Source organism: Pangasianodon hypophthalmus, chromosome 3, assembly GCF_027358585.1.
Source record: "Pangasianodon hypophthalmus isolate fPanHyp1 chromosome 3, fPanHyp1.pri, whole genome shotgun sequence".
Classification (NCBI taxonomy): domain Eukaryota; kingdom Metazoa; phylum Chordata; class Actinopteri; order Siluriformes; family Pangasiidae; genus Pangasianodon; species Pangasianodon hypophthalmus.
In genome coordinates this window covers 13889572-13916884 of record NC_069712.1, presented here as the reverse complement: position 1 = coordinate 13916884, position 27313 = coordinate 13889572, and the positions used below count along the sequence as shown (strand labels likewise).

General features: G+C 38.6%; 2 protein-coding genes across 7 annotated transcripts; both read left to right on the top strand.

Annotated features, from left to right (window-relative positions):
- The first annotated feature begins 459 nt into the window (after positions 1-459).
- On the top strand, positions 460-15635 carry papolg (poly(A) polymerase gamma). Of its 5 annotated transcripts, none has more exons than XM_034302758.2 (22): positions 460-613; positions 3311-3478; positions 4677-4743; positions 4830-4911; positions 5038-5147; positions 5253-5306; positions 5394-5505; positions 5617-5706; positions 8482-8620; positions 10680-10752; positions 10855-10975; positions 11476-11560; positions 11663-11716; positions 12211-12330; positions 12473-12582; positions 12723-12847; positions 12996-13159; positions 13271-13383; positions 13550-13758; positions 13937-14020; positions 14194-14253; positions 14332-15635. In XM_034302758.2, the coding sequence occupies exons 2-22, from the start codon at positions 3324-3326 to the stop codon at positions 14428-14430; spliced, it is 2226 nt and encodes a 741-aa protein (XP_034158649.1). In that variant the 5' UTR covers positions 460-613; positions 3311-3323; the 3' UTR covers positions 14431-15635. The 5 variants fall into 5 exon arrangements, with proteins under 5 accessions (XP_034158649.1, XP_026793511.1, XP_053088634.1 ...); XM_026937710.3 differs by having other exon boundaries at positions 465-649; positions 13940-14020; XM_053232659.1 differs by having other exon boundaries at positions 466-649; positions 13274-13383; positions 13940-14020.
- Positions 15636-17703: 2068 nt separating this feature from the next.
- Positions 17704-26972, top strand: rel (v-rel avian reticuloendotheliosis viral oncogene homolog). 2 transcript variants are annotated; one of them, XM_034302760.2, is made up of 10 exons: positions 17704-17818; positions 18267-18287; positions 19083-19222; positions 19322-19470; positions 19865-19956; positions 22221-22361; positions 24412-24516; positions 24795-25010; positions 25181-25306; positions 25411-26972. In XM_034302760.2, exons 1-10 carry the CDS (start codon positions 17812-17814, stop codon positions 26250-26252), a joined length of 1839 nt encoding a protein of 612 aa, XP_034158651.1. In that variant the 5' UTR covers positions 17704-17811; the 3' UTR covers positions 26253-26972. The 2 variants fall into 2 exon arrangements, with proteins under 2 accessions (XP_034158651.1, XP_026793525.1); XM_026937724.3 differs by lacking the exon at positions 18267-18287 and having other exon boundaries at positions 17716-17818.
- The last annotated feature ends 341 nt before the right edge of the window (positions 26973-27313 follow it).

Sequence of the window (27313 nt, the reverse complement as noted above, 5' to 3'; positions counted from 1 at the left end):
GTTACAACAGAAAGCAGGCAAGAGAATACAACACAGCAATAAAAACATGTAAGCCATCAAGTCGTTGACTTTAGAACACATGACTTAACGTGACCTTTCACCTTTACCAGCGGCGAACATGTCATTGTATATTTTTATTTATTTATTTATTTTGGTTGCTTTTTTTTTTTAGGAAAAACATTTTCTGTTGTTTCTAAATTGCAGAATGCTAAGAATGTCGGAAATAATTATATTTTGGAAATAATTATATTTTTTAATTATATTTAGTACTTGTTCTTGCATAATTACGAGAACAAAAAAGGCTTATATTTAATAAATTTTTATATCCAATATTCCTTTTCTCGTTTTATGTATGTCCAAACAGCACATAAATCAAGCAAAAGTGTCCAAATCATCGCCATTTCTTGGCTCATAAACATCTGAGCGCAGGCTTCTCTGCCTCGGAGGCGTTTCCGGTGTAGCAGAGCAAAGAGGACTCGGATTTTGCGCAAAGCCTGTCGGGATATCGTTGGCCGGTGGGCGCCATATTGGAGTACAACTATTGTTATAAAAAGAGACGGGGCTGCTGTTAGCTGAGTTTATGTTTTCTTCAAGTGTGATTTAAAAATATAAGGTATTTTCTACGAAGGGTCATGAAAGAAATGTCAGCGTAAGTGACGACCATACAGCAGCGGGTTTCCTGTTGTAAATTACTGTTTGAGATGTTGAAATAGTCGTGGCTAAGCTAATTAGCCAGCTAGCGTATTTTGTATTAGCTAGCGTGCTTAGCAGGTAGAACATCAACAACCAAAATGTCCTTTACGAAAGTAGTGTTCTTCAGGGTATTCACAGATGTTCCAGTCACTAAAAATGAAGTTGACTCAGCATAAAATATGTGGTGACATTTGTCTTGTTGATTTTGTGTTTAGATTAGCTAATATGGATTTGTTTACCAGGCGAAGTGCTAAGTTAGGAGGAACGTTAGATCGGATAAAGGAACTGAGGTTAGCATCGCTGGAGTAGCTATACTGTGTTTGTAGTTAGCTAGCTGATCACCATAACTCGCTTTTCTAACAGTTTTTGGTCAGTGTTTTACATCTGACTGAATACTACACTGTAGTGGCTGACTTGTCAGCGTTTCAGGGAGAACAGTTTGCCAGTTTTAACTTGGTGGCCACAGCAAGCGACCATTGACTAGCCATGGACTTGGACTAGCATCCTTATTACACAATCTCCAAGCCATTTTGGTAGACAGAAGTGTATTTTTTTTGTTGGATGTGTGATTATATTATTATGGTGGTGTTATTCCGATAGAAGAAGCATACATTAGTGCACTGGTGTTCTTGGTGTATTCTGCTTTCTCCCAGTGTGTGTCATAGCCATCTGATCAGTTACTGGGAATCCACTGTAATTCATCAGTTCATAGAGACGGGTCTGTTTGCGTCCTGAAGACTGCAAACCACGCCCACTACAATGAACGGCTAAGACAAGCAACGCCCATTACAAGCACCGCCCACTAGCAAATCAGGCTACACCACATTACCACACCCACAAAATAGGCGCGCGAATTTCATCAGTTTCTCTAATCCTAAAGCAGAGGTCCAAGCAGACTTTTCAGTTCCATTGCCTTCCATTCATACACATGTGAATGCTGGAGATCAGCAATATGAAGAGGTTTTGCATTTTGCTGCCTTCCAAAGTTCAAGTTTGGTGAGCTCTGAGCTGTGAATTCATATCAAATGAAGACATGTGGCCAATAGATGATCGACACATCACGGCGTGACCTCTTCAGGAAGCAGTGATTATAGCGGTGTCGCACCATCCAGTTTTGTACAACACAGCTTTAAAAGAATATAAAATCAACATCAAAAAAGAAGCATGTTGGAATCCATGATGCGTGGATTCAAAACAAATCAACGCCTTGATGTCATATTTGGCTGCTGCCTGTACTCACAGCTGTCTCCGAAGAAATTTCATATGCTGAGAGTCTAGTGTGACCGCCCCTTAATCATGTTTGTTGTGGGTGTGACTTATAATAGTGTGTGTACCTTGTAAGGGCGTGGTTTGCAATCCTGCAGGAAGCAGACGGATGCACGCTCAACATTCAACAACTGAACGCTTGTGATTGTGTCGCTGCACAACGGCAATGAGCTTGCTTAGTTTTTTGGGAAACTCTGGAATCATAACAGCCTGACATAGTTTTAGATAAGGTTGCCATATTCATCTAGAATATCGTACATCTGACAAATTAGGTTTTTAATGTCCCGGGTATAATAATCTAGTGTAAAAGTATCACAGTGTTAATGGGCCATTTAAAAACAGCAGGTGGTCAAAACAAAAGAAGAAGTTTATTGCAAAACCTTTGTACATATGTCTCTGTACACATCCTCGTATGTATATCGGGAAAGAAGGACCCCAGATTGTTGTTCTTTTTTCATTTTTGAGAACGACTTTCTCTTACATTGTCACTATTTATCACGTTGTTGTAAGTTGAAAGTGAGAGAGTGGCTGTGAGGAAAATTGCCACACTGAGTCAAAAAAAGCATAGCATGGCAGTCTCAGGTACAATTTGTGCAGTTTTATAAGGAAATTAGCTTTCAGGTTTTACTGAGCATCTTGCAGAACCAGCCACAGTTCTTCTTATTTTTGCAGCAAAACCCAGCAGCCTTCATTATGTTTTTTGTCTGAAAAGTGTCTCTTATGTAATATTCTGCTTTCTTTACTGACATACAGACATTTTTCTGTAACATTTAATTTTGTGCTGGAAAACTAATGTTTGGAAATCTAAAATGTTTTTGTACTGAATCAGTACTGTAGAAGTCATAAAATAAAAATCTATAACAAAGTTTGTACTAAAAAAAAAAAAAAAAAAATAGGGTGCTTAAGACTTTTGCACAGTACTGAATATAAAAGTTGGCCATTCTTAGTCCAGTCTGTTTCTTGTGTAGTGCTGCTAATGTAAAGTCTGAGGTCACGTTCATGGGTTAATGTTGGAGCTGAGACAGAACTGTCACTCTTCCAGAAGTATTGTGGGAATCATCAGCATTTCTATAACGCCAACTAACTAACTGGCAGCAGCAAGTAGCTCATTGGATATTCATTTGTTTAACCATTTTCTCCTATTGTTCCCAGTTAAATTGTTAAGTTTGATAAACTTTAAAGGAAACGGATAACTTCAAATGGTTTATAGAAACTGGCAGTTATATTTTGTCTTTGTTAGCTAAATAAAATATACATATATATTGTGTATAATGAAAATATCTTCCATCAACACAATAAGATTTTTGTCCCTCAATTGCACTTTTTTTTTTTTTTCCCCCCCTGTCAACAGTTCGGGAAATAATATGCTTGGCGGGCAGCAGCCTCAGAAACACTATGGCATCACGTCCTCAATCAGCCTGGCCTTTCCCCGGGATATCGACCACCTGTACACTCAGAAACTCATGGAGGCTATGAAACCTTTTGGAGTGTTTGAGGATGAAGATGAGCTTAATCACAGGTGAGTGTTATTTTTGAGAACAAATACAGTTCAAATATTCATAATATGTATGTAATATGGCAAAAAAAAAAAAAATCACTTTCAAATGTTTGCGATTCCACAAACTTCCTTTAGTCACCTAACATAACATAACATAACCTAACATTTTGGCCAAATCACCAATATCACGTGATCTGCAGAGATTAGTTCAGGATAAACAACTGTCATTTATGACAACCTTTTTCACATTTCTTGAAAGAATATGTAGTTTTTGCATATAAAAATTAATGCATCAATCCTAAAAGTGATATTTTATGTCAGCTTTTAAATAAGATTTTTTTTTAAATCTCAAATGACATCCTGTGGAACACACGTACTGCACTTTGTAGGTTCTATAACACCAAGATTATCACCATGGATGTGTGTTGTGGGAGACTTACCTACAAAAAAAAAAAAACTGAAGGATTGTGGATGTTGTTTTGGTTAAAGTGTTTTAGTTCCCCATATCACTTATTTGCTTGTGATTTACTTTTTATAGGAACATGAAATAATTTTCACCCTCTGTGGTTTATGAAACTGGATCCTATAGTTAGAATTTTATAATGATGCAGTTTGTTTATTCGATCTGTGGCTGTATACAATCATAGGTTAATTAATTTTAAAATTAATTATATAGTAATCTTGTAAGTAATTTAAATTCATATGCAGTTGTTAATGGGATTTGTCTGCCCTTCACTGTTGTATGAGCCAATACAAAACAGCAGGGTTTGGTGTTTTTTGTTTTTTTGTTTTTTTTTTATAAAGGCGGTTAAATGGTCATCATAATAATAAGTCTGTACTGTAGCATAAAAGTCGTTTGTCATTTTCATTGGTGTGATTTTAATAACCTGCTTATCAAACTAATATTTTAGGATTATCTTTTTGTATATATGCTTGAAACCTGTTGCTTTGCTGTTTTGAAACATTCATATTTTCTTGCAAATTTTGTTGCTTATCATGTATAATTTTTTATTGTAGACGCACAGCAGGCTGTTTTTGTCAATTTTGTCATTTCCCAATAACATATATTAAAAGGTTTAGGACCAGAGAATATGACATGAGAATTTGACAATTAGGTGTTGTACTTAGAGTGTATGGAGTTGTTTTTTTTTTTTTTTTTTTTTCTTCCTCCCCCTGTTGATAGTGACAAGTAAACTAAAGAGTTTTTTAATCACTACAGGCTTGCAGTTCTTGGTAAACTGAATTCATTTGTTAAAGAGTGGATTGCAGAGATCAGTGAATCAAAGGTAAACCAACCTACCTATCTTTCCTCTTTTTTTTTGTCTTTGGATGAATGAGTGCCTCTCTCCTAAATGAATGTTTCCTATATCAGAATCTGCCACCTTCGGCTGTAGCAAACGTTGGGGGGAAAATCTTTACCTTCGGGTCCTACAGGCTGGGAGTGCACACAAAAGGTACACTTGACCGTTGACTAGTGACTTGTAAAGCGTCTTTATAAGTCAGATTTTCACACCACAAGTTTTTGAGCCTTTTGACTACAATGAATCTATGCCTTAAATCTGTACGAATGTGTTATACAGGTGCTGATATAGATGCCTTGTGTGTGGCACCTCGACATGTTGAAAGGAGTGATTTTTTTACATCTTTTTTTGAAAAACTCAAACAGCACGATGAGATCAAGGACCTACGGGTGAATCCTCCTCTTTACTCTGTCTTCATCTGTTTGACTGGACATTATTTTCTAATATTTACAAGTTGATGTGTGGTTTTATTTATCTGAATTTTTCCATTTCAGGCTGTAGAAGATGCATTTGTACCAGTGATCAAATTCAAGTTTGATGGGATAGAGGTAACGTGGATACATAATGAAGATATTATCTACTGTGTATAATGTGAACGCTATTCTTGATTTTAACCTCAACCTTTTCCTCTACAGATTGATCTTCTTTTTGCAAGGCTTGCCCTGCAGTCTATTCCAGATAACCTGGACCTTAGAGGAGATTCTCTGCTCAGAAACCTGGATATTCGATGTATTCGCAGTTTAAACGGTAATTCTTTCCGTCCTTGCGGCATGTGCTTAACCTTGTCTATTTTCACTGCTCTATTTTTAGTCGTTCTTTTGCCTAGCATGTATTTTCTCTGAATGCCATGTGGTGCAGGTTGTCGTGTTACCGATGAAATCCTGTACTTGGTGCCCAACAAAGAGAACTTCAGACTTACTCTACGGGCCATCAAACTGTGGGCTAAACGTAAGTCTTAAGTGGAACATTTCTTCATTTGCTAATTCTGTATGATGCAGATTTTCTTTATACTTAGTGTGAAGTTAATTTCAGTTTGAAAAATGTTTTGGAAAAATATACTCTATAAATAGAGTGCAGCTCATCTACTTTGTCACATAATGTATCCCACTATGTATCATTGACCAGCATGTAGGGGTGAATCTTCAAAAATGCGACGATGTGCGTTGTGAAAATCAGCATTCTGTTAATTATGCATGTAATGCCTTTGCTTTGTTTGAACACCAGAGGTCCCAATTTCATCCGTAGAGTTAAAATATACACCGATCAGCCATAACATTAAAACCACTGACAGGTGAAGTGAATAACATTGATTATTTCAGTACAGTGGCACCTGTCAAGGGGTGGGATATATTAGGCAGCAAGTGAACAGTCAGTTCTTGAAATTGATGTGTTCAATACAGAAAAATCTGAGCAGCTTCGACATGGGCCAAATTGTGATGACTATGTCAGAGCATCTCCAAAACGGCAGGTCTTGTGGGGTGTTCCCGGTAGGCAGTGGTTAGTACCTACCAAAAGTAGTCCAAGGAAGGACAACTGGTGAACTAGCGACAGGGTCATGGGCGCCCAAGGCTCATTGATGCGCATGGGGAGTGAAGGCTAGCCCATCTGGTCCGATCCCACAGAAGAGATACTGTAGCACAGATTGCTTAAAAAAAAGTTAATGCTGGCTATTATAGAAAGGTGTCAGAGCACACAGTACATCGCAGCTTCCTGAGTATGGGGCTGCGTAGCTGCAGACCGGTCAGAGTGCCCATGCTGACCCCTGTCCACCACCAAAAGCACCTACAATGGGCACGTGAGCATCAGAACTGGACCATGGAGCAGTGGAAGAAGGTGGCCTGCTCTGATGAATCACACTTTCTTTTACATCATGTGGACAGCCGGGAGCCTGTGTGTCCCTTACCTGGTAATCTGGTAACACCCCTTCATGGTAACAGTATTCCCTAATGGCAGTGGGCTCTTTCAGCAGGTTAATGCTCCCTGCCGCACTGCAAAAGTGGTTGAGGAATGGATTGAGGAATATGACAGAGTTCAAGGTGTTGACTTGGCCTGCAAATTCCCGAGATCTCAATCCGACTGAGCATCAGTGGAATGTGCTGGACAAACAAGTCCATGGAGGCCCCACTTCACAACTTACAGGACTTAAAGGATCTGCTTCTAATGTCTTGGTGCCATATACCACGATGGCAGTCCATGCCTTGATGGGTCAGAGCTGTTTTGGTAGCACGGGGGGACATACACAATATTAGGCAGGTGATTTTAATGTTAAGGCTGATTCATGTATACACACCATCCACTTTATTAGAAACACCTTTAAATTCATGCAATTATCTAATCAGCTAATCATGTGGCAGCAGCCCAATGCAAGAAATCATGTAGATACAGGTCAAGAGCTTCAGTTAATGTACACGTCAAACATCAGAATAGGGGGGAAAAATGTGATCTCCGTGTGATCTCAGTTGTTGGTACCAGTTGGGCTGGGTTGAGGTATTTCAGAAACTGCTGATCTCCTGGGATTTTCACACACAACAGTCTCTAGAGTTTACTCAGAATGGTGTGAAAAACAACAAAAAAAAACATCCTGTGAGTGTAAATGTACAGGTGTTCCTAATAAAGTGGATGGTGAGTGTAGACCACATGCTGGTCACATTCTTTTGTGGAGAGCCTGCACCTTTACAGAGCTACTGGGCACGTGTGGATACACAACCATAACCGTTAAAAAGAGCTCTTCAGTAGCTTATAAACACCACCAGCCCTGCGCCTCTGCAATCTACACTGCCCGGGAAAGAAGCAGAGGGCGCTTTGTTTATTCATTCAGTATTTTGGGAGAATTTGTAAATGTATTTATTTTTAATATTTGGTGAACCTGTAGTACATTTTGTTTAAAATATTAAACCTCTTTTCACAGCTACGGTTGATTTATTTAGTTATATAAAGACAAAAATGAACGTTGTTTTGCATTGTTTGATTTAGAAATAATAATAAAAAAAAATCAGTCAATTTTTCTTCATTAAAATTTTGTTCAGAATATTCTGAGAATTGAAGTGAATCTTGAAGCCAGTATTGTGAATCAAAGCATATCGTAACTGGTTTGTAATCGTTACACCCCACACCAGCACTGCATTTTACACAAAGTATAGCCAACCTTTTTGAAAGTACATTCCACAGCTACACTTTTTATGTTCATATCTGCTTATTGGGTTAACAGAACAAAATATCTCAATACATGAAGTGTATCTTGAAATTGGTCTTTAAGTACAAGTACAGGTGATAATGCATGCCTTATCACCTGTACACTACTTTGCCAGACTTTTTACAAATTTTAAAAAAATAAAACAGACACAAACAAACAAACAAAGAAATAAAACAAACTTTTTCTGAAATAATGCTGTTAAGATCCACTAGGGGGTGCCAGAACACTGCTTATGTCAAGCTTCTCTGGGCCTGCAACCAATACTGATATTCTCAGTATTGCTTTCTGTTGCTTGCAGTTTTGGGAGTAATATTGTGTACTTGTAGTTGATTATTAGTTTATCTTACTTAAAATTTTTTTTTTTTTTTTTTTTTTTTTTTTTTTTTTTTAAATGTGTACACTGTCTGAAACGTGACACATTTTTAAATGATCTACAAACATGCACTAAAAGTTTAAGTATGATTATTATCACCATGTGTACATTATAGTTTTTTGTTTTTTTTTTTCTTTTTAAAACAATCCTTTTCCAGGTCGTGGAATCTACTCTAACATGCTTGGCTTCCTGGGTGGTGTGTCCTGGGCCATGCTGGTGGCCAGAACCTGTCAGCTTTACCCAAACGCCGTGGCTGCCACACTTGTGCACAAATTCTTCCTTGTCTTCTCCAAATGGTATGGCCCTTAAAAATAAGAGCCCAGGAGCCATAGTTTTATTACAGTTACTACTTACACATATAGATCATATGCATTGAGTTTATTAGGCACACTTAATTTAGTACTGGAAATATGCCAAAATTATTACTTCCTGCTACTAGAAGACATTCACAATACACAGACCGTATCACAATATTCAGGTTAGCTAACAGTGTGCCAGTTTTTTTCCCTCATTAATGTTTATTTAATGAGTCATTGTTCAGTTAACTACAATAAGGAGCAAGTTATTATTACTTAAAATAATAATAAAGGAGTCAGTGTTTATAAAAGTTCTGATTATGCAAACAAAATTTTATCTCACATTGCCCATCTGTACTGTCAAGTAGCATCAGTTAAATTTGACCTGAGGCCAGATTCCTGCAGGAGCAAATACAGACCAGAGCAGAGGACCTGTTACATGTGCTCTACATAATGTATAACGTAACTGCCTTGGACAATCTGTGTAGAACACTACGCTGATATTCAGCCACAGAAATACTCCATTAAAACTACTTTTACAAGTACAGTTTATTTTAAAAGCAGCTGCTCGACATGCTTTAGGCACAGCTTTGGATTGACCTGGTTCTCTCTTTTAAACCTGTCAGTAGAGATGTGCCTCTGCTTTTCAGTACTAATTTTTTTCACTTTCACTTTTGTTACTGGCAGTTTTACTTACATAATTTTACTTTACGTAATTTTGTGTTACATGCTTTTTTTTTTTTTTCTTCCCCTTCCCCTTTCGTGTTTATCAGCATTCTGTTAATTATGTATCTAATGCAATTGCATTGCAGTTGTTTGAACACCAGAGGTCCCATTCTTTCTAACCCGGCAAATATATAGCCAGCACACTGACAGATAGTGCCGGTTACACTCATTATAGATTATTTGTTTACACAACCACATTGCAACAGTTAAACAGAGTCCTTTGGTAGCTTTCAAATGACACCAGCTCCACTGCGATCTACAGTGCCTGAGAATGAGCCTGCGGAAGTCAGGATTTTTTTATTTATTTAATTTTATTCTATTTTATATATTTATTTTTTACATCCGACTATGGACATCTAATTCCAGTTAAAATAATGCCATAGACGCTGCTACGGAGCTCGTTATGTTTCAGTCATTTTCCCTGGGTTAAAGACTTTGTTTATTCAATCAAATTTTTGGGAGAATTTATTAAATTATTTATATATTTTTAAGATATGGTGAATTTGTAGTACATGATGTTTACAATATTAAACCTTTGTTCAAAGCAGTTTTTGATGTATTTATTTTTATACAGACAAAAATGCACATTATTTTGCATTGTATATTACAAAGAAATTTTTTTTAAAAAGAGTCTTTCCAGTCATAATGTCTCTTCATCAAAATTTAGTTTGACATATTCTGAGAATTGAATTGAATCCTGAATCGTGAAGCCAGTATCGTGACTCAGATTGAATCATGAATGGAGTGAATTGTTACACTCATAGAATCTACAAAATTTAGTGTAACTGACAGCAAAATTTAGGATGCGTTGGGAACAGGGAAAACGCCATCATTTGTTCTGTTGTAGCGGATTGTCTATTCTTTGTTCTTATGTACAGCGTGAATTTGTCTGGGCACAGATTCCGCAAGATGCTGGATGGTGGTATACAGTGAATGAGCCGTGTGGAATTACTGCAACTTATACCACTGTTCAGTCTTGCTCTAAGCAGCCCTTTGCATTTAATCATAAAGATGCTTAATAGGGTTGAGATTCAAAGACTGTGTAGGCCACTAAAGCAAAGAAAAGTCATGTTTCTGGAATCATTGAGTGACGTAACTCACAAGCTCTTTTTGTCTACTAAGCCACATTGAAAGTCACTAAGGTCACTTGTTTACTCGTTTAGCTAGAAATGCTAGTGTCCCTGATAAATTGCAGTCACAGTATGTGTGACTTGATGAAATGTGTAATTTGTGGGAAGGCAGGCACCAGACTTGAATAAACTCTGTAGATATATATATTTTTTTTCTGTTCATTTTTTACACTATTTATTTATTTATTTATTTTGCTCATCAGGGAGTGGCCAAATCCTGTCCTTTTAAAGCAACCAGAAGACAGTAACTTGAATCTGCCAGTCTGGGACCCGCGGGTAAGTGTGTTTTGATAAACAAGAACACCCAGAGGCTAAGAATGGAAACTTGAACACACTTCATATTCCACCCTCTCAGATTATTACCTGTTCTGCCTTTAGGTAAACCCATCAGACAGGTACCATTTGATGCCGATTATCACACCTGCATATCCCCAGCAGAATTCTACCTACAACGTGTCCACCTCCACCCGCACCATCATGAGCGAGGAGTTCAAATATGGTTTGTTTTAAGTGAATGATACTCTACTGCGGTGGTTCTCAAACTTTTTGTAGCCAGGGACCCTTTTATCTATAAGATAAATTCCATGGACCACTCAATACAGATTTACTTCATGAACATTATTTCAATGTATAAAGTAATATTCTTTCTATTGTATTTAGAGCCATACAGCTTTTTATACCTGAACTTTCCTCCAGCAGAACACAGTTGGTTGAAGATGACATTACTTGTAGGCTGTTTTTGAGTTATTGGCTTTAACACATTAAATTCAAGGGTCCAGTCAAACAGGCTAATAACTGGAACAAATCCAAAACAAATTTACTAGCTTTCCTAATGGCGAGTTGTGATTTCATCACTATAACTACATAAAAAGAAATTATGCTATGGCTAGACACTACGGTTATGCATCACAGACCCCTGGGGGTCCCCACTTTGAGAACCATTGTACTGGAAACACTAATCCTATTTTCAAAACGTTTACATTTGTTTTCTTCTCTCAGGCCTTACAGTTACAGATGAAATCCTTCAGGGTAAGGCCGAGTGGTCCAAGCTGTTCGAGCCACCAAACTTTTTTCAAAAGTACAAGTATGTATAATAATATATGTCTAATAGCATGGTTTAATATATCGGTACTGATTGGTTGCATAAATTCTGAGACCTCATGACCAGTTTGTGTTTTTATTACAGACATTATATCGTGCTTACTGCCAGTGCATCCACTGAGGAGAACCACCTAGAATGGTATTTCTATTATTGTTATTATTATTATTTCAATTAAATTTATGTAATTAATTTTATTATCATGTATTTTTACATTGTAATTAGTACTAGTTCTATTAGATTGTAGTAAAGTTTTCTGATACTGGATAGGTTAGATGCTCAGTCTCTGTGAAATCTGTGAAAGTGTAACATTTGATTTTGTAATAATAATGATTTTGAAAACCTCTATGGTAGAAGTGTTATTGCAAGCAACTTAACAAAAAGCCTTTTGTAATGCCATATTAACAGATTAGTCTGGTTATGAGTGGCAAGTAGCAATACACAATCAAGGAGTATTCAGGACTTCATTAATGCTGTAGTATTTATCTGTGGCCTGTTGTTGTCCCGTCAGTACTACAAGGAGTGTTATTAAAATAAAAAAAGAAATTAAGAGTCAAGTCTTTGTCGTTGGACATAGACAGAGACTATAGCACTGTGTGGATAGTCATTTTCATGTGGTCCTCCGCTTTCCTTAGGGTTGGGCTGGTTGAGTCAAAGATTAGAGTTCTGGTTGGCAATTTGGAGCGAAATGAATACATCACCCTTGCTCACGTGAATCCCCAGTCTTTTCCCTGGTCGAAGGAGAGCCGAAATGAGTGAGTATCTTTCACATAACATTCATAAACCACATTCAAATGTTTGTGAGGTCCTCTTATGTAGAAATAGCTCAAAGCATTGGATATATTTGCTATGTCATAGGCTTAGTTATGAGACTTTACTGTCAACTTGTTTTTACAGCAATGAGTTTGTTTCGATGTGGTTCATTGGAATAATATTCAAAAAGTTGGAGAACGCTGACTGTGTGAACATTGATCTGACTTATGATATCCAGTCCTTTACAGACACTGGTAATTCTTTTTGTCTTTTCTGTTTTTTTAAATGTATATCTATCTTCTGTAATTTATATCATTTGGATAAAGTTGTAATGTTAAAGGAAAAAAGGAAGGAAAAAAAAATTCAGTTTGGCTGACAGCTGCCTTCTGTGCAGTCTACAGGCAAGCCAGTAACATTAACATGCTGAAGGAAGGGATGACCATCGAAGCCACACACGTGAGGAAGAAGCAGCTACATCAATACCTGCCTGCTGAACTTGTGCACAGGGGCAAGAAGAAGGTAGAGGAATTCTCTGCAAAAGAGCGGGACAATTATTACAATTCATAAAAATGGATATATTTTTCAAATATATCTCTTCTCTAATATTGATGACTGGTTAGTTTTGCACAGCTCACACTAAGTGATGTGATTTTTAACAAATCTTCAGAGCTTGGGAGATCTAAATCGCAGTTCAAATGGTGGTGGGTCTAAACGCTGTTCACTGGATGGCAGTCAGCTGGACAGTTCCAGAGATACAGACACAGGCACCCCATTCAGCTCTCCGACCCCAGTCATCAAAAGCTGCAAGTCAGCCTCCACACCTGATGACAGGTAATTCCAGTCAGAAGTGATTTTCTCTTTATATTTAGCTTTCTAACTCTCTGTGAATTACTGTCCTTTAGGTTTCCTGTTTTGAGCTCTGTTCTTTTCTGCTGTTTTAAGTAGCATTACCCCACCCAAGCCTTCAGTTCCCATGTTTGTGGATAGCTCCCCATCCTCTGAGTCGTCTCCTCCAAAGAAAGGGCCAGGAATGTCCATTCCAGTAATTGGAGCAAGTGAGTGTTCCTTGTGTCTATTTTTTTCCTCTTAATAATGTAGTGGTGATGAATACATGTACTTCTTATTTAGTTTACATTAGCTCATAGAGGAATTCTTCTTATCTTCACTTCTAAAGGGTGGTCTTACCACTTTGTCTCACACATTCCCTCTCTCTCACCTCAGAGACATCAGTCACCCAGGTGGCCAAGCCCACAGTGCCCATCGCAGGGAGCACCATTCCCACTGTGGTGGGCCGAAACGTGATGCCACGTATGAGCCCACCCAAAACCAGCTCATCTGACCTGACCAACGGCCTCAATGGAGCTGCACCTAAGAGGCCTCACTCGCCTTCACTGGAGGAGCCACACAAGAAACTGAAAGACACAGAACAGGTAAGTAGCCCACTTCCATCCAAACTGTTGTATGTTGTACATTGTTCACTGATATTCAGATGCACAGTGCACAAGTAAGATTTACTGCATGAAGATTGCACCCTTATGACTTTGCGCTTTGTGCTTGACTATCTGCATTGTCTGCCCTTCAAGAGGCTATTCTGTTATCTTTGTACAGCAGGTGTTCTCCGATGATTATACATTTAAAGAACCATACCCACCTTCCTCTAATGGCCAGGAAGCAGGAGATGGCCCAACAGGGGTAAGTTTGGCTTACATGTTAATATCATGTATACAGGTTTCTTATGTTTTATTTTATTTGTTTCTGTAAATCTTTACTGCACTTGTGTATATACTTTTAAAAATTATATGTATATTTGTCAGAAGGTATGTACATTTGTCAAATCTTCCTTCATTAAAATCTCTTCTGAACAGGAGGATCATGCAATTACAAAGCCTATGCCCATTCCCACTATCGATACATCAAGGACACAGGTATTTGGCATGTCAGGATCATTGTCATTCAAACACGAAATAAAATAGACTGTATGACGAGTATGTGTGTCTTTTCAGAGACTACCCAGTAAAGAACTGCCAGATGCTTCCTCTCCAGTACCTACGAGCAACCTGCGTGTCATTAAGAACTCAATCAGACTCACTCTTAACCGATAACAGTGAGCTCTCCATAGGTAATGGTAAATGTGGCAGCCATTCCAGGATTTTTTTTTTTTCTTTTCATCTTAATTTACCATCATTCAGACTTTCTGCCTGGAGGCTACTTGAGAGAGCCAGACAACTGTGGACAGCGTCAGTGCTTTTAATTTCAGGCTGCCACAGGTGCTCATCTGATCTTCCTTGAGACATTGTAAAGCATTCAGTATAAAGTATTAGACTATGGTTTTTTTATATATATATATACTGCCTCAATGTGTCAAAAATACTTGCTAAGTGGACACCTATCGGAGCGTGTTTTGAAATGTAACTTGTACAGTAGATGTAGTTTGTATATAATGTCTTTAAAGTCATTGTTAATCTTTCTATACCATTCTATTGTAGTTTTTACTAACAAAAAAAAAAGTTTAAAAAAAACGTGTTTTGTGTAATGGACAGTTTTTGTTTTCTTTCTTTTTTTCTTTCCTTTTTTTTTCTTTTTTTTCCACTTCCCAGTCTTTTGCTATGACTGTCATGGTTCTGAATAGTGTTTAGACCCAGGACGTTTTTTGAAGGCGGAGTGGTAGCTGATTGGGCCTGCTTTGTCCTAAACATGACCTATTTACTGATATCAACCCACTGACCTAGCACATATGTATTTACTGCACCTGCAGCAAAGTGTGAAGGCTGAGGTTGGATGTTGTTTGTAAAGCCAGAGTGGACAGAGCAGGTCATGTTAGGCTTGTGTTTTGCTGAAATGGCTTATATTATTGCAGTATGAACTCAGAGTGAAGTGTGTGTGCGTGTCTGTGTGAGTGAGAGAGATTTATTCCCTGACTTTAGGGCTTCACCTCTGCGCCTCCCATGGAGGTTTCGTTGGCAGCAGCGTATTACTTTCAGCAAAAAGAGACAAATGGAGAAAAATTTTATTTCTCAGTGCTTTTTTTTTTCCCCCCCATCCACAAACCACTGCTCTCCCCATATATATGTACAGTTTAAAAAAAAAAAAAAAAAAATATGAAAAACGAGGCTACTCATTTGGGGTTTCTTCACCTTTTATTTATTTGCTTATTTGTACCGAATAACTTTTATATTGCAGGCATTGCAGTTTGAGATTTCTTCAAACCTCATTTCCACATACAGGTTTTGACATTTCATGGTGAACTTGTTTTGGGGAAAATACAAACTATATATACACACGTGTCCTTTTTTTTTTTTTTTTTTTTTTTTTTCTTTTTTTCTTTTTTTTTTTTTCTTTTTTTTTTCTTTGGTAGGGCAAAAGTTCTATTTCAATACGTATTTTTGTATATAATGTATTCTGCCTCACTGAAACTGAGACCATAAAAAAAAAGTTACAAAACCCCATAAAGTCTGCTGTCTTCATTGCACATCTATTTGTTTATATACTCCGTAATTTCCATCGCGGTGCACGCACAAATCTATTTCCTCATAGGAAGTTTGGTGGAATCGTCCTCTCTTGCTCCTTTTGTCTTTCATTTCGGAAGTTTTTTGATATTTAATGTTGTTGTCTTTTTCATACGCTTTTGCAGAATAAGCTTGTGTAATATAAACTAAATTCGTGGGGATGTGTGGCTTCGTTATGATTGCCTCGCGGATTTTGTGTGTAATTCGGGTGAACTCTGGAGGCGGGCTTACGTCGTGTGGTGCTTGTCTTTCTGACAATTTGCCATGCAAAGTTACCAAACGTCACTCCTAATCAGAATGAAGACTCAGTACAAGTAACCTGTGTAGTAATAGCAGTGGCGAGTCTGTATATATTAGATATAGAGATATTGTGTGTGTGTGTATGTATATGTATATGTGTGTGTATATATACACACATATATATATTGTGTATGTGTAGATATAGTTTGTATACGCTTTTGTCTACCCACCCTTGTGCAGTAGCTGTAGTTCACGAACGCAGTAAAGGCTTTTATATATATATATATATATATATATATATATATATATATATATATATATATAAATACTCCTCTCTCGTCCACACCTCTGCTTGCGCTCTACGTAGCAGTGTATTTAGGCAGTTCAGCATTTATTTCAATTCCATCACTTCACCAAAACTTATCTTCACTGTTTATGTTCTGGAGTGTATATAGTAAACTTTGTGTTGAATTATTTGTTCTTTTAGTGTTTTTGGTAGTCAGCGAATCCCTGTCTATTTATTTTTCTATTGTCTGAAATAAACTTCCTTGTTCTCGTTTTCTGGGAGATTCCCATTTCTCCGTGTAGGCGAATGACGTTACAGGGGGATTACCCTTCAGATGACGGAGGTGTACAACGCCATCGCTCTTTGTAGACGTTACAAGATGTTTACAACGTTTACGTTCATTTGCAATACATTTAGTGAGTCACGTTGCCAAACATCAAAATTATAGTATACTACATACTAGAAGTATGCTAGTCTTGATTTTTTTTTCTTCTGTCATTTTAAATGTCCTAATGGTTATATACATATAGGCCTATATATATTTTTTTTTAATGGATTGAATTAGTCTTTTCGCACTTGCTTTTGAACAGGCTATTGAGGCTGCCAGTTATGATCCTTAACCATTTAGAAGGTTATGTTTTCTGACATTTCATGAAAACCGATAGATAAAGTTGAGCATTTGTAATGTAGAGGTGTGATCAGTAAGCGAGTTCTTCTGGGCTAAGCTTTATTTTGATTGGTTGTAGGAAGCCCAGCCCCTTCAGTGATGTGATTCTGTTCATGGAGGCTTTGCACTCGATTCAACTGAATAATGAGAGTCGACTCTTTTGACTCCCAATCGGCTCATTGCCAGTTTCAACAAACTTATTAGTCTCTTTGCGATAATCAAATTTTTATTATACCTTGATTTTTGTTTGTTATTTGAATTAAATGCAAAAATAGCATTGTACTACACACTTGCACTGAGTAGCTAATCTAATAGGACATTGATATTGTTTTGCTGCTGCTGTGTTTGCGCTTAAAAGTACCAGTAAAGTAAACTGAAGATAATTCCTGTGTTTCATTCTGGTATCATCCCAATACACCACACTAGCAGCAGTGTAGTCTGAGCTTCATACAGAGGACAGAGACAAACCTATGGCCTTGTTGTACTAGAACCGGCTCTTATATCGTTATTCAGTGCCAAACCACAACTGTGTGCTGATCACACTGATTTTTAGATTAATGCACTGTATGCGATTAAGGGGGACAGAGAATCTCGAACACAGAGTACTGATGAATTTTCAGTAAGAGAGTCACATGATCTGCTTGTGAATGAGATTCGGCTCCTAGAGTCGATTCGTTGCGAGTCGGCTCCTAGAGTACTTGATATCACTGCAGAGTTCAGTCGTCGCTCATTCAGTCGGGTCCAGATACACGTACTGTAAACTGCTGTCAGGGTGTCCACAGAAATGGATGGTAAGTATGAGATTATTAAATTATGTGATTAAACTTAACGAGTGTTTTTTCTGCTTTAACCTGATAATGACTAATCAATAGCCTATAATTACTGTTAAGCTTTCCAGCATCTGATATGTACAGTAATTAGCTAGTTTACTTGATTTCAGTCATCGCTAATGGAACTGCCAGGTTGAAATAACAGTGAATGTACGTCACAACTGAGAAGATGTTGTTACGTTTCTAAACATAAAAATACGATTTGACCGCATTGATTTAGACCAAACGATACTGAAAGTGTGAAGTCGGTGGATATGAAGACTGATTTATGAAATTCATGGCAGACATATCCGCAGAAGGAAATCAAAATGAGGAACATCTGTCAACTGCTTTCGACTTCAAGTTCCCATATCAAATTATGCGCTTGCTTCTTTCAAGTACTGATTTCCTCTCGTCTTTTCTTGCACAGCTCATTTCCCTGTACTGAACAGTAAGTTAATAATTGCTACTGATATGCCAAGTTTCTCCTTTGCTTCTAACTCTTGCTTATTTGCCTACTTCCCCTTTTTTTTTTTTTTGTTTTTTTAAACTATGGGTGGCTCGCTGAGATTGTAGGTAGAAGGTAGTGTAGGTCACTTCCTGTGTGCTGCATGCAGAGCAGGTAGATGTGACAGGTGTCAGCTGTGTGTACTCTCTGCTCTATAGCACTTTCTACATGTACCTAATGGAGAGCTGGGCAGCAAGGCATCCCGCATGCAGACCTCAGCTGCCCTGTGTAGTATTAATATTCTATACTGTACACTTGCCTAAAAACAGAGACATGATGGTGTACTTATTTTATAAGAAAAAGACCCTGGAACAGGAACTGAGCATCTCATGCCATGCACAGCTGTGCCTGAACAGCTGTGTGGTAATGCTTTGATAATCATATTCGTACCCTGTGGTCCATTGGCACACCAGAGGGCTTGTGAGCAGAGTATACATACAGGTGTAGCAACGGGGAATGTTGGTTGTGGTTACACTTGGGTTCTGAGGAAAAAACGCTGTGGTGTACAGATGTTTAGATGGTGATAGTTTTGCAGTGGTTCTCAGGACCTGTGAATATTCTGCTAATGTGTCACACTGCCTGCTTTCTTGTATGCTGGTTTCTCTAAAGTTCTGGTTGTTTTTCTTTTTTAAACGGATCTGACCAAGTTTCTAAAGTTGCTGATATAGACTATATCATTGCAGTCAGCATTCAGTCTCTAAGCATTCACTCCCTGTTTTTTTCTCTCTCTCTGATTAGTGGGAGAGCCCTGTGTTCAGATCTTTGAACAACCCAAACAAAGAGGCATGCGCTTCAGGTATAAGTGCGAAGGCCGTTCAGCGGGGAGTATACCTGGAGAAAGAAGTTCTGACAATAATAGAACTTATCCAAGCATTCAGGTATACAGCATACAACTCATATCTCATAGATTCCCATTCCTTGATCATCTTTATTAAGCAGCGATCAACCTTCCTAAATTCTTTTCTACTTGCCATCAGATTCTCAACACCTGTGGAAGAGGAAAAGTGCGTGTGTCATTGGTAACCAAAAATGAGCCATACAGACCACACCCACATGACCTGGTGGGGAAAGACTGCAAGGATGGATATTATGAGGCAGAATTTGGACCTGAACGCAGAGTTATTGCGTATGTCTGAACTACTTCTTACCTTACTAAATTAACTGCATTCACAGACAAGTTAATGTTATTGTGTTATTTATGTATGTATGTGTGTATGTATGTATGGTTTTGCATCAACCCATCTCCTCCTGCCTGCTCTCTTTATGGGTTTTTAATATCAAAATGGCCTATGTCCACTTACTGCCCCCACACACCACCATGCACATACTGCAATACTTCTTAAACTTCTTTTGTTTAATATCAAAATGTTCCCGAGAAGGATTGGAGTGAGGGGATTCCCCTGGTATGCAAAATGTGTAACTTAAACCTGCAGTGTTTTGCCCAACCACTGTCCACTACAGTGAATGTCTATCCTGTTATATGACTCGCTAATTACACTTGACCATGATTTTTTTCATAGCTTCCAGAACCTGGGCATCCAATGTGTAAGGAGAAGAGAGGTCAGGGATGCCATAATGCAGAGAATGAACCGAGGCCTCAACCCCTTCAATGGTGAGATTTTTTTAGATTCTTATGGTGTTATGGCGCTTCTCTCCTCAGTCTTACATTTCGTTGTTATAAGGCTAATATCAGGACATTGTTCGTACAAATCAGAGGGACTTGCGTATTAGCAGATCTGACACTGTAAATCACTACATCCTTTCTGTTACTGCTGTACTGGTTGTGTTTAAGCAACAGTGGTATCATTAGGGGAAAAAAAAAAGGTTACTTCTCCTTTTAGTAATGCTGTTGCACAAGTGGCTGCGGTGTCACATGGCATGTGACCAGGGGAAATTTATTCAACACGAATAGAGGACTCTATTTATGCTGCCTGAAACATCAAGAGAAATTATAGCTATATACATTAGTGTTTGTAAAATCTAAATTTAAGTATTAACAATACAGCAAAAATAATTGTAAAAATAATTGAAACTAGCACGCTAAGGAATACGCAGGCATACACGCCACAGTCAGCACGTCGTTGATGACGCTGTTAAACATAAGTACTATGTGTAGGACCATTATGATGCTCATGGGTTTGTCCCTCTAGAGCAAAGGTTCCCATCCCTGGTCTTGGACTACCCCCTGTCATGCAGATTTTAGTGTTTTCCCTGCCATAAAACACCCACTTCAGCTCAGGAAGGGCTATTAATTAGCTGAATTTAGTTGAATCAGGTGTGTTGGGCGCAGGGAAAAACTAAAATGTGCAGGACAATGGGTACTCCAGGAGCAGGGTTAGAAGCCTGCACTACAGAGAGTCCATTCATGTATCAGGTTGCGCATTTTCACAAAGACTTCTTTAGGATTGCTTTGTTAACATGGTTTATTGTAACAGCAAGGAGGCCTAAGGAATTGACACAGAAAGCATTTTAGACCCAGGAGGCCAAAACACCACTTAGGACCTTTTAACAACGCTTTATGTACATGACAGAAGCATCAGACTCTCGTTTGGACAATGTAGAAGCAACAGACTGGGTTGCCTGTTATTACTTCCTCTTGTCCACTACTTTTGACTTGAAGATAAATCTCACTTCTGCTGAGAGTTCAGTGCTTCCTAAACTGAGTGTGTGGCCTACCCTTTTACTTCCTAAAAGCAACAAAATCTTTTCTGTTCAAATATACAGAATAGAGAAAAATCTGACAAAGCTTTTAAGTACAATGTGCGTGAAACAAATCTCTTGGCTGCATCACTGTAGTGAAATGACTATTGATATTAGTTTGGATGTTTGATCATGCGTGGAAGGGAGACCTTGTCAGCAAAGATCTCACTTCACTAATGCTGTTGTAAGTTATTGGCTCTTTTGACTCATCCGGTGTGATGTATGGTTTGCAAATAGCATTTGCTTAATATCTATATAATATTTGAGTGGCATTTATGTAGATGGAGGAAAAAAACCTCACTGAGGTGAGAAAAGGTTCAGACAGCAGTGGCTGGAGATATGTGTAGGTCTCCCTGTCCCTATTTTATCCTCCCATCTGCCCACATTCACCCAAATGCTCGGTTTGTCAACACCCACAAGCGTTGTGCGTTCATCGATGTGTTACTGTGTCCCTTTACACACATAGATATATGCAAAAACTGTGCACGCACATCACCTCCTCATTTTCACACTCTGCCTCTGACACTACACCCACTCACCCCTCCTACCTTCTCTCATATATCAGTGTCTACAAAGTTCTATCTGCTTCTCCTTCTGTGTGTTCTGCACTCTCCGTTTCTATATCTATCCACCTCTCCCTCTCAATTTTTTCCTCTTTGAGGCCTTGTGGTTTGAGCAGAGGCGACACTGAAGAGTCGTCATCTGTCCTCAGAGCTCTCTTGATTCTTGGTTCTCTGTGATATTTCCTCACCTCGGTTGTCAGCCGCACGTCACACTGACATTGGGTGGGAGTCCACTGCGAACACTCTCCTGAAAGAGAGAATGAGTGGGCATGTGTGCACGCACTGAGAAACATCTTCACATGCGTTTTGTGTAGGATGTGAGTGTCTGCATCTCTAGATGTGAGCCACTGTGTGCGTAGGCATGTCAGTGACTTACCCGGGGATACCGCTGAGTAGCTCTTGCAGCAGTATGACGTAGAGAGCGGCACTCTGACATATAGATATCAAGATAATTGGGCTTTGAATGAACTTAGTTTCTGGTCTGTCATATGACTGCTCTCTGACTCTGGTAATGCTGCACCCGCTCTGAGAATTTGGTGGTGAGATAATACAACAGTGTAATAGTGACGCATACTAACATTTGTTCGCTGTATGTGTGTTTTTGGATGTGCAGTTCCTAGGGAACAGCTCTTGCAGACGGAGGAATACGACCTGAACGTGGTCCGTCTATGTTTCCAGGTCTTTCTGCAAAATGAGACTGGATCCTACAGCATTCCGCTGCCACCTGTCATCTCCAATCCCATCTATGACAACCGTGAGTTGCCACAAAACACACCTCCTGCAGTCACTAAGATCATGGCAGATTTGGTAAATTTTCATTATTACATGTTAAAGCAATTAGTCTGCTTTGAGATATAAAGAATAAAATGAACCTCTATGTACAGTGGCTTGCATAACTATTCACCCCCCTTTAACTTTTCCATATTTTGTCATGTTACAACCTGGAACTGAAATAGACCTAAGTGGGATTATATGTCATGAATCTGCACAAAATAATCCATAATATTGAAGTGGAGGGAAAAATCAATATAGTCAATATGCAAAATCATTTGCAGATAAAAAAAAAAGTAAGTACTCACCCACACTGCTGTGAAACCCCTAAATTAGTTCTGGTGTAACCAGTTGCCATTTGCTGCCAGAGGTCACATGATTCGAGTTGAATGGATTTTAGCTGCATGCAATTAAAGAATTAAAGTGTCACATCATCCCAACATGCAGTAAATACACCTGTTCCTGGAAGGCCAGAGAGTTGTTTAGACAATATACCTAAACAAACAGCATCACAAAGACTAAGGAGACATCAAAACAAGTTCAGCATAAGGTTCTGGAAAAGTATCAGTCAGGGTTTGGTTATAAAAAAGAGTATCCCAAACTTTGAACATGTCACAGGGCATTTTAAATCCATTATTTAAAAAAATTTAAGAATATGGCAAAACCACAACTCTGCCTAGAGGAGTCCGTTCACCAAAAGTCAATGACATGGTAAGGAGGGCATTAGTGAGAGAAGCAACAGAGTGTTATATGTATACAAAATAAAATTTTTATAAAATATAAAATTAAAAATGGAGCAGGATAGATTTTGTTTGCATTCTTGATCACTTAATCATTGTGGATCCCTTTAAATATACATAATCATGGAGAATATTGGCTCATCCATAGCAAAGATTATTGGGTTTGAATTCGCAGATGTCACAGAGCTGTAAGTGGGACTTATCACATTACAGGAAGTGAGTATGGCCCCATTTAGCACTTCCTGAGTTGCTAGGTAGCGTGAGTACAGTGTGTAAGCGGAAGCCACTCTTCAGAGGGCTTTATGGGCCAGTGTCATGTTGGATAACACAATGCAAGATAGAGTCAAGCAGAAAGTGTTATGTGTGTGTAATACACGTGAGGTGAGTTCTTTTTGTTGTGGTCACTGATAGCGCATGAACCACTGTTACTGAGATACACTTCCCTAAAGTAGATACTTTAATACATTTAAAACACTTAAAGAGGAAGTGCAAAACAGCCCCACCCTCACATTCTAAAACAGGACCTGCCAGTCTGTTGTATACTTTAATAATTCGCTCACTTCCTTTCGTGGCAGAAAGCTTGAGATTTCTGAAGCTCTGTTTAATTCAGGTGCATTTTGAAGTGATGAACCCTACGCAGGACATCTGAAAAGCAGCTCATCCAAAGCAGCCATTTGTATGGTCATTCCCAAGTGAAGTCTTCATTTTTGAAGGGGACAAGTAGTGGACACTTTGCTCCTGATAATCTTTGTACTGTTTTTATGCTAAAAGGATAAAAGGTTGCGACCTCCACTGAGTGTAGTTCATGTACATTACATTTAGTAATAGTAAATTATAACTAAACGAAACAAAACAGCTAAAAGTAGTGTGGAGGTAAATAAGCCCTCTGATGTAGGGTTCATCTTTTCACAGACTAAATGAACAGAAACACATAAATGAAACTGTTGTTGATTATTAAATGTCAATACTTCTTTGCATTACTGTCAGTGACTGTGGGACAGGCTTTGTTTTTGAAAAATGATGTTATAGTGTGCTCAAAATGCCTGTTACTTTTGACTCATTACAAAGGGGACCCTTCAGAGTTCTCACTGCATGGGGTGGAGCTTTTAAGCGATTAGGGCATTGTCATGATCACTTCAGAATGCAACACAGCCAGAGAGTAAGATAGGAATTTCAAGTCACAGCTCATGCTTGTATTTGATCTCATGATCTCATTTCGTGGTCTTGTGTACCATTTGTGTCCTGAATAGTGACATGACCTTTTAAGTAATGATCTTATTGGCTGTTCTGCAGGTGCCCCAAACACAGCTGAGCTGCGTATCTGCCGTGTTAACAAAAACAGTGGCAGCGTGAAGGGTGGCGATGAGATCTTCCTGCTCTGTGACAAAGTCCAGAAAGGTAGAAAAATTTCTATATTTATTATTAACACTCAAAAGAATTTACTCCTGAATCAAACCACACGTTGATTTGACTCTTCCCACAGTACTTCATTTTCCATCAGTTTCTTCATTTACCCATTCATCTGTGTATCTTTCCTTTGTACTGTAATTCATTGGCATATTTGTAACAGCCATTTATTGAAAATAATACTCATGCTTTCCTCATGCTACCATGTAACACTTAATTACATCAGTCATCTTTCACCTCATCCTTCCATGCTTGCTTCATCACACTAGATGATATAGAAGTGCGCTTCTTCACCCAGACCTGGGAGGCCAGAGGCTCCTTCTCCCAGGCAGATGTGCACAGGCAGGTGGCTATCGTTTTCCGTACGCCTGCCTACTGCGACACCTCCATCACATCTCCTGTCACTGTGCACATGCAGCTACGCCGCCCCACTGACCAGGAAGTGAGTGAACCCATGGAGTTTAGGTACCTGCCTGATGACAAAGGTAAAACTTCATTTTTCTCATGTCACACTTGATACAGAATCAGCTAATTCTTCAGCTGTTACAAATTTGCTTCTGTCAAATTAATATTAAAGTTGCTACACTATGTACAATGAGCCTAGATGTCCAATCTCATAGATGTTGCATGCTTAGAATGTGTGTTTTTCTTTCAGATCCATATGGCTGTCGAGAAAAGAAGCGAAAAATTGAGAATCTAATGAAGTCCTTCCCCAGTTTCACGCCTATGGGCAGAAAAGCAGTATCTCAACCTCCTATGATGGGCCCAAGGATTAAAAGTGGTAAGACACTGAAAGATTTGCAGCAACATTGTAAGATATTTTCAAGTTTATAAAGCATCACTCTCCATTGTGTATCTTATTGTGCATGAATTTGTCTTCCACAGAGCCAAATTCCTATGGAAAGCCCCCTCATCATGCTATAATGAGGCCAAATCAACAAATGATGTACAACAATACCTATCAGCCCCAACGTATGATGCCATCCACTTCAGCATCTCCAGCTTCAGTATCATTCAATCAAGGTCAATGGGCTATTCCTTCACTTCACTTCAGCCCAGCTAGCAGCAACCCTGGGGCCAGTAACGGAGTGGGTATGTCACAGGTTAACCCAGTTAACCCAGCTCCCTCCCTAAGCACTACCGGGGAGAGTGGAAACAGCCTCCCCTTACTGAATTCAGTGGATCTGGAGTTTCTTGAAACTCAAGACCCTTCTGCCAGCCAGCCCCGGCAGGAGCAGCTGGAGCACAGTGTCCAGCATTCACAGCAGCCTCTCCACAGGAAGGAAACCATGCCTGCTGGCGAAAGCATCTGGCAAAACTTTGATCTCTCACAAGCATCAGGAACACAAAATGGGCCTGCAAACACAGGGCTGATGGGGATAAATTACACATATTCAGATAGTCATGATGGAAATGAAATGCTTCATAGCCTAGTAGGCCCTCAGACAGGTCTTCATTTAAAACAAGAGCCTCAAGGTCAAAGTACCTTGGCAATGCTGGACCCTAACAACTCCAACCTCTTTGACTGCACACAATCCTACCCCATGCTCAACTATCCAGCGACCAGCAGCAGCAATCAGGAGGCCATGAGACATGCAGCCAGCAGTGGAGCCAGTGGGTCAGTACAGAGGAACACACAGAACCCATCCTTCTCCCTCACCAGCATGGTCCAAGAAGCCCACCTCGATAGCCTCAACTGGCCCTACGGTCAATTTGGTGGCGAATAAGAGAAAAATTCAGCACTGTTTTAAACTATGGATAATAATATATGTATGTTGTTTTGAGAGTGAGTAACTGAAACTATATTTTTTATTGTTTAAATAGCTTTGCTGGATGTTGTCTGGAATAATCTTTAGTCCTTACAGTTTAGTTGAGTCAATGATGAGGCACTGAGTTTATGGTTATAGCGGATGATACTGTAGCTGGAGCAGGTAACATCTGAATAATTTCTGCAATAAACATTTACAGTAAGAATTTAACAGTAAGCTTATTGGGCCTCCAAAGCCCAATAAGACACCACTGTCATATTAAAAAAGGCAGCAATGTTTTCAATGAATATGTACATAGATTTTGACAAAGATATTTAGGCAATTCTGGAAAACCTGTCCAAACTTTCTTAAGTGTGAGAAAGTAATTCTGTTCTCTGGAACTTGCAGGGATCCTCAGACCCTGTGTAATGGCTATGTCATATTAAACACAAGTTCTATCATCCAAAGTTCTCAAAATGCTGGGTTAATCCTTCTCAAAACTAACTGAAGTTATGCCTTTAGAACATAATGCTGATATTTTGTGCTTATTTTTACAAATATTTACTGGAAAAGATAATTATTTGTTGATTGTGTTGTGTGTGTGCTTATTTCTGCTTCATAGTGAAATCAAGATGATTTTTCTATCTATAGCAATTTTTTTTGTTTTGTATTTTTATACAATAAAAATATTAAATAATCTTTGTGTATCACTTTATGAAATATCATACTGTTAACATTTTAATTGATTCAGAAGTAAAATTTTGTGTCACGCAGACCGGAAAAAAGGAAGAAGTAACTGTCATGGGAATCAGATTGCTTGGTTTGTAGCTCTGACGTCCTCAGGAAAAGCCATTGCAACACTCTATTGTGATGCCCCGACTATAGTACAGAGCTTTTTTTTTTCTTTTTTTTTCTTTTTAAATAAATAAATAAAATCGGCATGTTTGTGCTCATATTTGACATACACCTCTAATGAGCAAATTCTGTTCTATTTCAACAATTTCTTCGCAACAGTGTCTAATGCTATGTGATATAACACG

Coding starts and splice junctions, on each gene's coding strand:
- rel (XM_034302760.2), top strand. Junction 19,223..19,321: donor GAACTTATCCAAGCATTCAG/GTATACAGCATA, acceptor ACTTGCCATCAG/ATTCTCAACACCTGTGGAAG. Junction 22,362..24,411: donor CAATCCCATCTATGACAACC/GTGAGTTGCCAC, acceptor GCTGTTCTGCAG/GTGCCCCAAACACAGCTGAG.
- papolg (XM_026937694.3), top strand. Junction 13,384..13,549: donor CATTCCAGTAATTGGAGCAA/GTGAGTGTTCCT, acceptor CTCTCACCTCAG/AGACATCAGTCACCCAGGTG. Junction 14,254..14,331: donor TCGATACATCAAGGACACAG/GTATTTGGCATG, acceptor GTGTCTTTTCAG/AGACTACCCAGTAAAGAACT.